Genomic DNA, 15,114 nt, shown 5'->3' with positions numbered 1-15,114 from the left:
TAAGAGGTACACATAAAAGAGGGTATTTTACATGGTATTTTATAACATTGTGCATGAATCCATGGTTTCCGGTTTGGGAGGCTCAGGTATACATCAGGTGATTTCTCTTGGGATTTATCACAGTTGACCCCCTGAAGTGCCTCGTGGGAAGGGAAATCCCATCACCCACTGACCATTGGGGATTTTTACTGATAGCTCTGGGTGAAATGTGAGCCCACAGATGATTCAGTAGTCACCTTCATCGCTGGGCGACAGATGTCCTCTCTGTAGCCATCACTGCTGTGGGTTTTGTGAAGTGTAGACCCATGGCCCCACGCCCTGGAGACTCAAGGAATTATCCCGAGCTGCCTGTCAACCCTTGATTCGTCTAAGGCACAATCACTGAGGCTGTAAGAGAAAGCAGCCTCCGCAGCCCAGTGGGATCATTAATCCGACTTGCAATCCCCAGACATTTCCCATTTATTATCCGAACCCTCCGAGTTGGTGCTGTGCAGTGTGGGCAGGTGACACCCGCCATAGCTCTGGCTCCACTAAAAGACTGGGCCCTCCGTGCCAGGTGTCCTGTGCTTTGGTGATCTGTCACCAGGCATGGGCTAGCACTACTTGTGTCCCTACAGCGTGAGCTCAGTGTTTGAGATGTGTTCTGGTGGACCCGGCCTGTGCCTTCTCGTCATGTTTTATGTGGGCACGGCAGCAATGAGTTCTGAACAAGGCACTTGAGGAGACCGCCACGTATCGCATGCGTTCCTAGCTTTTGTTGTCATCGTTTTGGCTTTTACTTTTTTCACTCTGCTGGTTCTGCCTGTGTCCCTTTTATGCCAAGTAACTGACATTCCCAGCTTTCCTTCTAGACCACATGTTACATACAGAAGGTTGGGGACTTTATCCTCTCCCTTGCCATCCCTGTCGCGTGAACAAAGCTGTTTGCCTGAAGGAATGTCAGCCACTATACTGCCACTGTGCACTGTCTGGGGCCTTCGGGCCACACCCCACCAATACTCAGGAGATGAGAGCCCAGCAGCAAGATAAGAGATCTTATAGCCTGCTAGATCACACAAAATGATAGCTTCAGGCCAGTTGGTTCTGGGTTCAAGGATCCCCCTTTTTATGGCAGAGACTGAATAAACGAGGGGGGGAAGGGAGGGATCCAGTTAGTTAAATGTAAAAGAAAATTGGCAGGACTTAATTTTCTGTGCATTTTCTGGGTCCGGGAGCCTTGTTTACACTGACAGTCACTCCCCGGCTTTGCCATCCCTACGTTCTTCCCGGCTGGGTACATATGGCGTTGGATACCAGTCTGCTGCCTCTGTTGGTGTTTTCTACTGTAAAGCATCTCCCTACGCTTGGCAGAGAGGGGGCGTTATGAGTTATGAGTGGGGACAAGCAAACATTCCCCGTACACCCAAGTCTACCATGCTAGGCGAGTCGCCTTCCCAAGAGCAGGAGCATCATGGGGTAGAGTTGCAAAGCCCTGCTCTGGACGTGTGTGTGTGAGCATGTGTGTGTGTGAGCGTGTGTGTGAGCGTGTGTGTGTGAGTGTGTGAGCGTGTGTGTGTGAGCGTGTGTGTGAGCGTGTGTGTGAGCGTGTGTGTGTGAGCGTGTGTGCGTGTGTGCGTGTGTGAGCGTGTGTGTGAGCATGTGTGTGTGAGCGTGTGTGAGTGTGTGTGTGAGCGTGTGTGTGCACGTGTGTGTGAGCGTGCGCGCATGTGCATGCATGTGTGTGCGTCTGTGTGTGTGCAAACAAATACATCGTTGTTTATTGAACATTTTTTCATACTATATATTCTGATCACTTCTTCCCTCCTCTGGTGCCTTCCAGATCATCCCTACCCACCCAACTCTATGCTGTTCTTTAAAAATGCAAATATAAGAATCACATACACAAAACACAAGGACAGAAACCAAAACATACAAACAAAAGATTCATTAGACAACACACACACACACACACACACACACGTCCCCAAATAAAGCAAAATGAATGAGAAAAACGCTCTGCAAAAACACCGTTGAGTTTGTTTTATGTGGGCCAGCTATCCTCTCTAGACTTTTGGAGCTGGGAGAGTAGGGAACCAATCAGCTTGGTCCATACTGACCAGTCCCAGGGTCCACAGAGCTGTGCTTTTGGTTTCTGACATAACATATCCTCACAGTGGTACACAGGATGGATTGGCCCAGCTGCAACGCAGGCAGGGCTGCCTGGGAACCCCCTGATGCTGGATCCCTAAATGCCCCCAATCGCTGGCATTCCTGAAACACCTTTCTACACACTTCCGCCATGGCCACACGTGCGCACGGTGGATCGGAATTATGCCAGGCAGAGCAGACTCCAGTCTTGCCTGCGGCCGCCTTGCCCTCACACATGCTTCTTCTTCAGGGATGCCCTGCCTCTCTCTCCTGAGTCTCTCCGGCTAGGAGATCTCCCTGTCACAGCTTCCGGTGAGCTGCTGTGTCTACAGAACTCTTTCTGCTAATACTCGCCTCTCTGAAAGACCATGAGGCAAAAGCTTGGGCTATGCCAGCGTGGGAAAGAAAAAAAGCTCTGTACAGCTCACGGGCTGCAGAGCGTGAGGGTTAGGACTGAGAGCGGAACCTGTATTTGTTGGATTTTTGGCTCATGTATTGCCATATGGGGACTGAGCCCAGAGCCTTGCCCGTGCTCATGTCAGACAGAGGCTGCACCACCGAACCCTTGAGTCCTTACTGATCGTTCTGCACAGCGATGGAAGAACTCGCAGTGTCCGATGCCTAAGGGAGAGTTGCCCCATGCAACACAGACTACAGTTAGCCTGATATAACCCTCTGCGCACTTCAGGTCAAAGCAGGTCTATCCAGGTCTTAGCGCATTGAGCTGGCAACAGATTCCTGAAACCTAAAGCAAGGGCTTGCAGGGGCATGGGGGCGGGGCGGGGCGGGGGCTGGGGCATGCAGGCCCTCCCTCCAAGTCTTTAGTTTCTCCTTAATGCCAACTAGGAGAAGGCAAGTGCTATGCTTTTCCAGAGTGGCCTAGTGTCCTTTCCCCAGGGGGATTTTCCTGCAGTGTGGCCCCAGAGTCCTAGCCAGCAGGAGAGGTGAGCATGAACGGCACCCTCACACACTAATGTCTGCATTAAGTCCACTAGACGGCTCCAGTTCGTTTCTCTCCAGCGGTACCAAAACCCTGATCCCAGCTCATGTGATCCCAAAGCAGGAGCTGAGGTTATCTCAGGTTAAGAAGGTAACTAGCAGAGAATTAAAAAAAAAAACCCTCATTTCTCTTAAAGAAACACTCCACTCTTTCGTTTGCTGGGTGCCCGTTTTCCTTGGCAGGACTGGGATTTTGGGTAACAGAGCTCCTTCGCCTCAGGCTGGTCCAGCCCCACCCCTGGCCAACTCCAGTTCTTCCCTAACCCCAGCCTCCTCTTTCCTCTCTCTAAGTTCAACTCACTCTGCCTCCTCCTGCTGCACTGGCTCTTAAAGATCCCCCCCACACACACACACACACTGGGAGAAATCCTCCTTGCCTAGGGCTTCATAAAACATATTCCTGTTCCAAAAATTGCTGCTCAGCTTAATCCTTGGGTGGCTGGCAGTCCCTCCAAGGTCCCCATGCAGACCCGCAGTCCTCCAGCATTGACTCCTTCTCGGACTCCTCCCTACGGACTCCTCCCTACGGAGGGTGCTCAGTGGCCTGCCTGGTGCTGCCCCAGCCAGGAGGCATGGTGAATGCCCTTCCCCCTGCTGCCCAGCTCTCCCGCAGGGCACCAGTCTAAACCCTTACAGCCTTTCTATTTATAGCCTCACCTCAGAGCTCAGAAGCTTTGGCCAGGTGAATATTTACCAAGCTCCTCTCTTCCTCAGCTCTTACACAAGGCGTTAGAAGGAAACCAGGTACGAGAGGCAGCAGACACTGCAAAGCCCCAGTCCGAAAGCAGCGGCAGATCGGGCTGCCTTCCCTTGACACAACCAGTTCTGTCCCTCCAGCCCCTCCCATCCTTTCTGCCTCCCCTGCAGAGGTGCCAGGGTGCTCCCCCCTCACCCGTTGATACCCCACCCTGCACTTGCCCACCCTCCAGATTCCCCTGTGGATCTAGAACGAATGCTTTGGGGTACTTTTCTGCGAGCCTCTGACCACCCCACTATATTTTTAAAAATTATTTATTTTATATCCTGGCCACAGTTTCCCCCCCCTCTCCTCCTAGGCCCTCCCCAAACCTTCTCTCTGTGCCCCCTCCCAATTCTCTCCTCCATTTCTATTCAGAAAAGGGCAGACCTCCTCTGGGTATCATCAAACCCTGCCATATCAAGTTGCAGTAAGACTAGGCACTTCCCCATGTATTAAGGCAACCAACATGAGAAAAGTGGGTTCCAATAGTCAGCAAAAGAGTCAGAGATAGCCCCTGCTCCCACTGTTAGGAGACCCACAAGAAGACAAAGCTACACCACTGTCATATATATGCAGAGGGCCTAGGTCAGTCCTGTGCAGACTACCTGGTTGTGAGCTCCTGTGAGCCCAGGTTAGTTGATTCTGTGGGTTTTCTTGTGGTGTCCTTGACCCTTTTGACTCCTACAATCCCTCCTCCCTCTCTTCAGGAGTATTCCCTGAGGTTGTGGGTGTCCGCATCTGTTTCCATCAATTGCCGGATGAAGCCTCGCTATTGACAGTTGGGCTAGGCATCAACCTATGAACACAGAAAATTGTTAGGAATCACTACATAGACATTTTTTTCTCCAGTCATGTGTGGTTCTATCCTAGGTCTCTAGGCCACCCAGTCTCTGGGTCCTGCTGCTCCAAAAGTGTCAGGGATGGACTTACTTTCCTGCCATGGGATTTTAGGCTAGACTGGTCGTTGGTTGACCATTCCCTCAATCTCTAAGCCACCCTTATCCCAGCATATCTCATAGGCAGGACAGACTGTAGGTCGAAGGTTATGTGCCTGGTGTCCCAAATCCCTCCACTGGAAGTCTTTCCTGGCCACAGGAGATGACTAGTTCAGGCTACAAATCCCCTATCGCTTGGAGTCTTAGCTAGGGTCATCCTTGTAGAGTCCCAAGAGTTTCCCTTGCACCAGGTTTTTTTTACCTGATCCCAAAATACTCCCCCTTTCCAGTCACCTCTTTCAGTTCTCTCCCGCTCCATGCCACCCCAACCTGATGCCTCATGTTCCCATCCCCACCCACCCCCAGCGCACCCACAAAACTCTCTTCTGTTTCCCCTTACCAGGGAGATCCAAGCATCCCCCCCTTTGAGCTCTCCTTGTTCCTAGCCTCTCTGGGTCTGTGAATTGTAGCATGGTGGTTATTCTTTACTTTGCAGCTGGTATTCAGTTGTAAGTGAGTGCATACCATGTTTGTCTTTCTGGGTCTGGATTACCTCACTCAGGATGATTTCTTTCTTCTAGTTCCATCCATTTGCCTGCAAATTTCATGATGTCATTGTTTTTTAACAGCTAAGTAAATATTATATTGTATAAATGTACTCACATTTTCTTTATCCATTCCTCAGCTGAGGCACATCTAGATTGTTTCCAGGTTCTGGTTATTACGAATACAGATGCTATGAGCATAGTTGAGCAAATGTCCTTATGGTATGATTAAGCATCTTTTAGGTATATGCCCAAGAGTGGTATTGGGATAGATCAATTCCCAATTTTCTAAGAAACTGCCATTTGGTTTCCAAAGTGGCAATTAAAAGTTTCCACTTCCACCAGCAATGGAGGAGTGTTCCCCTTTCTCTACACCCTCTCCACCTTACTAGAAGTCTCAAGGGTGACCTACAGGCCATTGCCTTTGAGTAGTCTCCTGCCCCTTCTGGAAGCCTGAGGAATGACACCCTCAGAAGGTGTTCTTGGAGCTGGCACTGTAGCCCAGAGGTAGAAGCTGGCCACTAAAATCCCAGTGTCATGTAGCTTAGGTGAAGAATCCCAGTCCCCACCAAACTGACTTCGGTTCTCTGAAGTAAGAGATTATAAAGGCAAGATAAAGTAATAGTTAAGAAAATAACTCAATACTGGTAGGCCCTGTGTATTGACAGTTAGTGGGACAATGGCAGAAGCTACAGAGCCTCAAACCATGGGTCAGTCATTGGCTGTAAACGTCTGTCAGTGTCTCCTCTACAGGCTTCTGGGCTTCGGTAGGAAGCATACAGCTGTGATGATGTACCTAAGAGAAGACATCCAATGTGCAATGGTACACTGTCCTTACCTTGTAGTGTGAAGTACACAGTGACTGGAACTCAAAGGCATGCCATTTCCACCAATAGTTGGTCCTTTCCTACATTTCAGCTTCTAGCCATTGCTTGAGCATGGGCACAAGTTACCACCTGCCTGATGCCACCACTCAGACTTGCTAGGAATTCTCAGCAAATGCATAGCTAGTTACACAGTGGGAAGCAGGGCTGTACTTGGAAAGTGAAGCGTCTTAAGCCATGTTGTCAGATTTGTTCGTTCTCTCTCTCTCTCTCTCTCTCTCTCTCTCTCTCTCTCTCTCTCTCTCCTTCCCTCCCTCTCCCTTTTTTCTTCCTTCTTTTTTCTTGACATTATAGTCTTCCTGTGTAGCCTTGGCAAACATGATATTCACCCTGTAGTAGTCAAGGCTGGTCTCAAACAGGCAGCAATTTTCCTGCCTTAGCTTCCTGAGTTCTGGGATTGCAGCATGTAGGGTGCAGGACGCTGTCTGTGTTTCTCTTGTTGAGTTCCCTCGACATGTTAGCCATGCTGTAGACACTGTAAACACATCAGAAAATATATTGTGATTAAAGGCACCACCATGCCAGAGATCACAGTAAGCTGGAGAGAAGGGGTGTGCCAAGCAGTGAGAAGGACTTGGGTGAAGTTACCTGACCCGAGGAGGTCACCCAGAAGGCCTTCTTGGTGGAGACAGAGTCATGAGTGAGTGCACAGCTGTACTCTTCCCTGAAGCCTGGGGCCTCTGGTGGAAAGGATGCAGGGAAGCCAGAGTTGACAAGGCGAAAGCCTGGGGCTGACAGAAGCCTAGAGGGTTCTCTCCTGGCTGGGATACATTTGCATCCTCACTCAAATGAACCCAGAAACAATAGAGCTGGAGAGGAAAGTGGCTTTGTGTGATCTCACCCCAGACTGGAGCTGGAGACTCTGTATCCTAGGCCATGTTGGCCACGATCTGCAGCCAGCCTTTCTGGGCACTGGATGCTTTCTGCTGTATCTCCGGCTTCCACCCATGGGCACTACTCCAGCTGGGACCTCCAACTAGGAAGTCTTCAGGTGCTTCTGACTGTCCCCTTGGACAGGAGAAATCACCCACATTTTCCCAACAGAGACACCCTCCCAGAACGCTAGTTTAATTATTTAGGAGCCAGTAAAAGACAACGGCATTCTTCCTGTGTGTTAAAGGTTGAGGAATTTGGTAGAACACTCCCCGACTAGGTTAAAAGTCAGTGTGTACATACATACTCAAGTACTAAGGCCAGGTAAGGCCCTTATCTTGGAGTCACATCCTGATGTGATTCATTTCTTCTGAACCTGTACCCTCTGTGGCAAGCAGACATTCAAACACCACAGGTATTCAAACCATCAGGTGTTGCCGGCACCCTACGGGAAGACGGGATGAATCACGCAGGGCAGAGCCCCAGACGCGTCTCAGGGAAAACTTCAACTCTCACATAGAACTTCCCTTGTTTACTTCTCTTCCCAAATGCTCAGCCATCAGGAGTCTCTAATCTTTCTGTTTGGTGGCTTTTCTCACCCTTCCAGCACCAAGACTGGAACAGGCTTGAGGACTTGGCCCCCTGGTAACTCTTAAGATCCTCTACAAAGTGTTCGTCTTTGTGTGTGCTTGAAGAACTCTACAGACCTAGTGTCACAGATCTTGTGACTCGTTTCTGCTGTAGCTTTGTCAGTGCTTAACCACGAGCCTCTAGCAATCTGAACATACACCAAGCTGCTGCCCCGCGGTGGAGTGAAATATGCTGAGAGCTTGAGTCTGAATGTCAGCAAGTTAGGGCACAGACACTTCTCTGGGCTTAAGTCTGAGTAAGGGTGTTTGTGAGCAGCCCCTGGCATGTTACTCACAAGCCACACATCCCGTGGTTAGTATTGATGGAAGCACGCTAACCCCGGGTGAGGGCATCATGGTCAGGACTTTCATGTATCACAGCATCATCTTTTATACTCTTTTCCTGGTTCGTCCCCACAGAACATCAGGAATAACGTCAAGCACAGAAGCCACCTCAACTTTTCCACCAACAAATGAGCTAATGAGAGAAAGCTACACATGGGAAGAAATCACAGGGCTGGGCACACAGTATGACCCTCTGAGTGGGCCTGCATGGGTGCTTACTAGTGGGAGACACTTATATAGAGATTAATCTACTTCCCAGGCTTGATAACCTCATCTAGAAAACAGGAATGACCGTGACTCTTGGTATGGCGACCATTGCAAGAGTATCTGGGACAGCTACCCCGTTGACCGTTCATCCTCATGCCCCACTCTTACGAACACCAGTCCCCTCCTTTCTGTCTTCAGCCACCCTAAAATAGACCTCTATTTTTGTTTGACTTTTGGTTTTTTGTTTTTCTTTTCAAGACAGAGTTTCTATGTGTAACAGAGCCCTGGCTGTCCTGGAATTCACTTTGTAGACCAGGCTGACCTTGAACTCACAGAGATCCTCCTGCCTCTGCCTCCTGAATGCTGGGGTTAAAGGTGTGTGCCAACACCACTCAGATAGAACTGTATTTCTTATGTTAGAAACAAAACCAGCAGGCAACATATGGGCCACAGTCTAAGCTGTGTAGCGAATGTTTGAGTACATGGTGGTTATAGCTGAACCTGCTAAAGGAAGTGGGAAGAGAAACCTTAATAGCAAGAGTGAAGGTTTAGACTACAGTGCTATTGTGCCTATAAGATAGAAATAAGCTATCAGAAAGGTCATCGTCAATAGATCAGCACGAAGGCTCCCAAGTCTTGGAAGCCTGTGTCTTTGACCATCAGATAGAGACCGATTCTTTTGTTGACCGTGTATGTGTTCACCTAACCTTCCCTACACTTGGAGGCTTTTCCATTCCAATGACAGTAAGACCTCCATTCCTCTCTGGGCTGCTTTTAGGGCCTGAGTGGTAGGCCTGTGTCACCACCAATGTCCTCCTCCGCTGCTCCTTTGCTTCTGTATGCACAGCTGCTATGTGGTTCCTGGGAAATGCTAGTCCTTCCTTTCTGTAAGAACTCAAAAGTAAGTGTAGAGTTTCTCTATGTACCCACAACTTCTCTGCTCTTTCTTTGCGCTGAAATGAAGACATAGCTTGACCCATTAGCTGTTCTACTCTTTGGGTTTCCCACTCTTCCAGGACTGTTCTCCTGCAAACACTCTTCCTGTGTGCATGTTTGTTTGTTGGGCATATGGCCCCTTCCCATATGCAGCTCCAAGCTGCAAGACTATGTGGTCTCATTGCCAACATCTAGCATCTAGAGTGTCTGGTAGACAGTTGGCATGCAACCAATAACTGGACACAAGAATGAAAACATAAGGAAGGCATGCCACCAAATACGTAGAGTCGCGTGGACGGTTGTCTGTGTCTTAAGACAGCTTAGAAGTTGAACGTGGCTTAGTGATATACAGAAGCCATTAGACTTGACCAGCTGAGCGTGGTTTAGTGGTATACAGAAGCCGTTAGACTTGACCAAACTGAGCAGTTGCTCCTTTAGCTCCAGCACTGGCCACTATCAGGAACCCAGACAAGAAGATCTGCCTGTGTGTCAGTGTCCCTGCAGGAACTAACTCTGCCAAGACATTGAGTTGTGTGTGTGTGTGTGTGTGTGTGTGTGTGTGTGTGTGTGTGTGTGTATGTGTGTGTGTACTCCAGAGAGTTGACTACCTTGTGGCTCCTTAGGACATTGAAGCATAGGGTTTTCTTCTTGGTGTCTGAAGAAACTGTGATCATTTTTAATTCAGTTTGTCTTAACTGATAAAGATAGATGCATGTGTGTACTTACAGGGTACTAAGTGATACTTCAGTAGGTTTTATGCATCCTGTAATATTTAAGTCAGATTAAACACATCTCCTCAAACATTAAATTTCTTTATTCTAAACAATTCTTTCTTATAGCTTTCTGAAATGTACACTATATTATCACTATCTCTAGTTGCCCTATTGTGTAACAGCACATCAGAACTTCTCTTTCCTAACTGTAACTGTGGCCCATGGACTGACCTCTCCTTCTCTCTCTTACTCATGCTCTCCTTAACCTCCAGTAACCGTCATTCTCCTCTCAGCTCCTGTAAGACGAATGTCTTTAGAATCTGCAGATAAGTGAGATCATAAGGCTTGTGTCTCTCTGTGCCTGCCTTATTACACTAAACAGAGTAATCTCTTCTACCCACATTGCCACAAGTGACAACATCGTATTATTTGTATGACCCAGTCATATTCCCTTATGTATATATGCTTCATTTTCTTTATCCATCCAGCTATTGATGTACTTAGACTGATTCTACAGAGTGGATATTATTAACAATGCCCCAGGAAACATGGGAGTTCAGGTGTCTCTTTGACATGTTGACATTTTTTTGGGTACATACCAGGTGCAGTTGCTATGTCACATGAGTTGTGCCTCTGTCAGGAATTTCTGTGCTGTGTAATAGCTGTACTAATTTACATTCCTACCCACAGCGCGAAGGGTTCCATGTCTCTGTATTCTCATGATCACCTGTCTTTCATCTTTTTTTTGCACTCTTCCTTCTTCTTAATGAAGTGGCACTGATTTGATCTGTGTTTCCTTGGTGACTGGCAATGCTGAGTATATTTTCATGGATGTTCTTGTTCCTGTATGTTCTTGTTATTGCCGTGTCTTCTCTTGTCGGGTGTCCAGGTCTACTGTTAATTTTCGGTCTAGTTATTTTTGCAGTTGATTTTTTGGCATTCCTTGCATGTTCTGTGTTTTAACCTTTCCTTAGATGTGTGGTCCACAAATGCTTTTCTCCCAGTTGATAGGTGGTCTCTCCTTATGTGGAGACTTATCAGTTTGCAATAATCCTATTTGCCCATGTTTGGCTTTGTTTCTTGTGCTTTGGGAGTGTTTTCCTACCCCTCCCATTCATTATAATGACCTGAAGCATTCTTCTTATTCTTTCTTCTAGTAACTTCATATTTTCATGTCTCACAATTAAGAATTTAATACATACATTTTGGGTCTATTTTAACCAGTGAGAAATAGTCCATGGCATCTCAGTTTGTTCAGTACCGTTTATCAAAATGGCTGTCCTGTCCCTAGTGGTGTTCTTAACAACCATGGAGAAATTCTGCTGGCTACAGGCGTGTAGTTTATTTCTGTACTCTTATTCTGTTTCTTTGATCTCTGTGCCTGTTTTTTGTGTTGGGCCACACTGCTTTGGTTACCGGAGCTTTGCAATATGCTTTGAAGTTAGGTAGCATAATACCTCTGGCTTTGTTCTTTTGCTCAGGGCGGCTGTGATGAGTCAAGGTTTGGAGTATGAAGTTCTGATCATTTTCCCTTTATTCTGTCCAGCCAGCAATTCCTGCCTGTAAATCTTTCTTTCTGAGCAGGGAAGACTTTGTAAGAAGCCGTGGGTGATCTGACCCAGGTTCTGGCTGGAGAGCGTGAGCCACACACAGGTGGATGGGTAGGAAGCATGCTGCAGGCAGAGGGTGTGCATGCAGGCAGCACTGAAGCACAGGTCCAGATGGCGCAGCGTGGTGAAGTCTTTGCCTGCAGTGCCACGCGATTGCCAGGCCCAGCCTTTGGGGGCTAAGGTGGCTTCTTTCCTTCCTTCCTTCTATCCCCCCCCTCCTTCCTCCTCTCCCTCCCTCCTTCCTTCCTTCCTTCCTTTCCGCCTTCCTTACTTCCTTCTTTCCATTCCCTCTCTGCTTCCTCATTTCTTCTCCAAATGCCATCCATTCCAAAAAACAGATGTCATGGCTTTGATAGTAAAAACGACCGTACACTACTCATAGTGTCTGTGCTTAAGGTCTGTTACGTATCTCCACAGCCCCAGGATGCAAAACTCATTTCCCACAAAGCAAGGCTAGCATTTCTCTTTCTTGAGGGTCTGAGTTTTTGGGGTCAAGAGTGACAACACCCAGCTCCTATAAGCAAAGTCCAATATTGAAAATGATATTTATCATCGCTTTAAAATAACCCATTCTCATCAAACATTAGAGGCTCCTCCTCCAGGACCATTAGGATCCAGTAGGCACCGACAAAATAGAACAGACACACACTCAGCACACTCAGAGTTAGGTTCAAGCATACCCTGAGAGGTCACAGAAGCACTGAGGATCCTAGGAAAGCAAGAATTGATCCCAGGTGCACCTGCCTTGACTCAGAGGGAAACTGAGTCAGGTGGCAGGTAATGTGGAGGGGCTCAGTGTGGAGCCGCAGGCATTGTGACAGGATAAGGGACAGTAGCTAATCTCTGACACCTCCTGTTCTCCAAGAGCATCACGCAACCGTCACAGGGAGCCTGTGGCGAGGACACATTGTCACATGCTCTTCAACTTTTCAAATCTGGCTTCACCAATATTACATAGCTTTTGCTGTCCCCCATTCCCACCCTAGAATTGGACAGTGGCTTCTGGTTTCACGTGTCTCAGAACACTTGGTGTGAGATACACATAACATACCCCTCCATACACATTTTCTTAGTGTAGAGGGTGTGTTTGAGTGGGTTTGAAGCTTAGTTTCCTAAATTGCAACCGACAAGTTTTATGATCTTGTTCAACATGCATTTTTTTCAGAGCTGTAAGCTTGTCATACTGTATGTAAATGGTTTGGGCACAAACATTCATTACCTGTTCCACATGGGAAGTGTCATAACAAGCTGTTGGATAAATACCAGAAACTCTGAATAGGTTGTTTGGAAATAGCAAATTATAAGTTACTTTCCCCTGCTTACATTTTAAAGGTATTGTGACAACTTTTATTTACTGCATCTAGGCCACAGATTTCTTTAAGGATTTTAGAGAATTTGCTTTAAGCACAGTTAGTGTTTAATTAATTAGCCTCTTCTCTTGTTTTACCCAAATTCGCAATAAACTTTACCAGACACGAGTGATCTTTTCTAAAATGTATTTCAGGTTTTGAAACTAACATGAACCTGACTAGCCGGGATGAACCCTGTTCATCAGAGATGGCGTCAGAGACTCAAGACAGAAATGCAAATAACCACGGGACTCCACTGTCCAGCCCTCTGTCTATGGCCGTCACAGCTGAAAATGGAAATTCTGTCACAAACGGTGAGCCCCTCTAACCTCACGGCCAATGAGTCAAAGTCCTCAGCTACATCCACATGGGAGTTGATGTAGCATCTTACACAAAAGTGAAGTAGGCTTGATAACCTGAACTAGAATGTAAACCCTGGGCAACACGGTCAGCCTTTTACCATCCGGATTGAAAGGGAGAGTTGAACTCACTATTCGATGACCTTTTCAGAGTTTTGATGGGGTGTCAATCTGTAGAAACCAGTAGGAGGCACATCTTGTGCTGGGGAGATTAAGAATGTTCAACCAACAATGTTGAATTTAACGTTTCCACACTAAGAAATGTGAAGGAAAATATGAAGGGCCACACATGACAGGCTGGCTTTAGGTTACCCAGTAAGCCTGGCTGGGCTGCCATGTCCAAGCCCACGTAAACAAACGTTTTCTCTGATATGGATTTAGCAGTGGCTGATGGGAACATCTAGCCGTTCTTTACAAAGTTTCTGCTGCTGGGAAGGGACCAAGGTGGGGAATCAGAGGCCTGGGTGTTCATTGTTCTTCTCTTTGCCCTGACAAAAAGCCTGATTAAGGAGAGCAGGGTGTATGCTGGCCCATGGTTTGAGAGGTCACAGCCATCATGCATGAACTACATTGGTGGTAGGAGCTGGGGTGGGTGGTTTCTTTATTCCAGCAGCCAGCATTAGACACACACACACACACACACACACACACGCACGCACGCACACACACGCACACACATGCACACACGCACACACACTCACGCACGCACACACACTCACACACATGCGCACGCGCGCACACCCACACACACTCGGAGCCCTCTGCCCTCTGCTTTACTGTGACTCACTAACCAGTACTCACAGCTGAACCACATGCAGGCGCAATACCCACATTCTCTGTAGGCAGGGTACATGTTTGTGTTCATTTGAATAAACCACCCTGACCTATTTTCCACAGAGGCAGAGACACCTCTGCACTGACTGTCCTCTGGGCATGTGGGCAAATGTCCTCTGGGCGTCCCGTCACCATCTCCCGAGTGGGACTCTTTGCTTCTCGCTGCATGGAGTCCTTCCTGTACTCTCCCGGTCCTGAGTCTGATTAAGTGTCTTCCCATTCCGCTGTGGGCTTCTCTCCACGGTGGGGCCCTTTCTTTCTTCTCCGCTATATGTCTCTGCACCATCTTCAGAGAAGGTTAACAAACACTCCTTAGTTTTATCCACTGATTCTATGGAAGCTACACTCAGATGCCACCTTGGTTCTGGATCCGGGATCATGGTCTAAACTGGCGTTTCCCTTCTGATGCCAAGGGCCGAGCTTCTGATTTATGAATTGTTATTTTTGGAAGATGGGTCACACTGCCTCTGCCTTTGATCTCCTGTCTGTGAGGCATCGAGTGCTGTGGCTGGCATGTGAGATGTGAGGCATCCACAGAGAGGCTCACGTGATTGATCACTTGGCCCCCGCTGGTGGTGTGGATTGGGAAGGTTGTGGAAGTCTTTTTTTTTTTATTATTTTATTTGGTTTTTCAAGACAGGGTTTCTCTGTATTGTTTTGGAGGCTGTCGGTCCAGCCTGGCCTCGAACTCACAGAGATCCGCCTGCCTCTGCCTCCTGAGTGCTGAGATTAAAGGCGTGCGCCACCACCGCCCGGCAGTTGTGGAAGTCTTAGAAGTGGCAGCCGCCCAAACGGGCATGGTCACAGGTGTTGACTTGACTGGCTAAAAGGATTGAATTGGGGCTAGGAAGACCCTTCTTCAGGTGGCGGAGAGCATCGGGTGGCAGGGTCTGCATGTTTGGAATGGGACTTGGCAATCGTCATTTGTTTCCTGTGTCAGCTATTTCCTCCTAATAAACCCCACTCATCTTACTGGTCAAGTGTCCTGATTTCCACACGCAACACAGCCTCATTGCAGGAAGGGGATCTC

The 15,114-nt window shown here is 47.9% G+C and overlaps 1 protein-coding gene across 2 annotated transcripts in view; it reads left to right on the top strand.

Moving 5' to 3' along the window:
- Positions 1-15,114, top strand: part of Myo16 (myosin XVI) — a 422,801-nt gene that overhangs the window by 382,769 nt on the left and 24,918 nt on the right. For both annotated transcript variants that reach the window (XM_040733405.1, XM_040733404.1), the window contains exon 33: positions 13,047-13,205. In XM_040733405.1, the coding sequence (XP_040589339.1) occupies positions 13,047-13,205 (159 nt within the window). The remainder of the gene's footprint in view (positions 1-13,046; positions 13,206-15,114) is intronic.

Source organism: Mesocricetus auratus, unplaced genomic scaffold, assembly GCF_017639785.1.
Source record: "Mesocricetus auratus isolate SY011 unplaced genomic scaffold, BCM_Maur_2.0 Super-Scaffold_100031, whole genome shotgun sequence".
Lineage (NCBI taxonomy): Eukaryota > Metazoa > Chordata > Mammalia > Rodentia > Cricetidae > Mesocricetus > Mesocricetus auratus.
The sequence above is the reverse complement of the archived record's forward strand: the minus strand, read 5'-3'. Positions and strand labels throughout refer to the sequence as shown.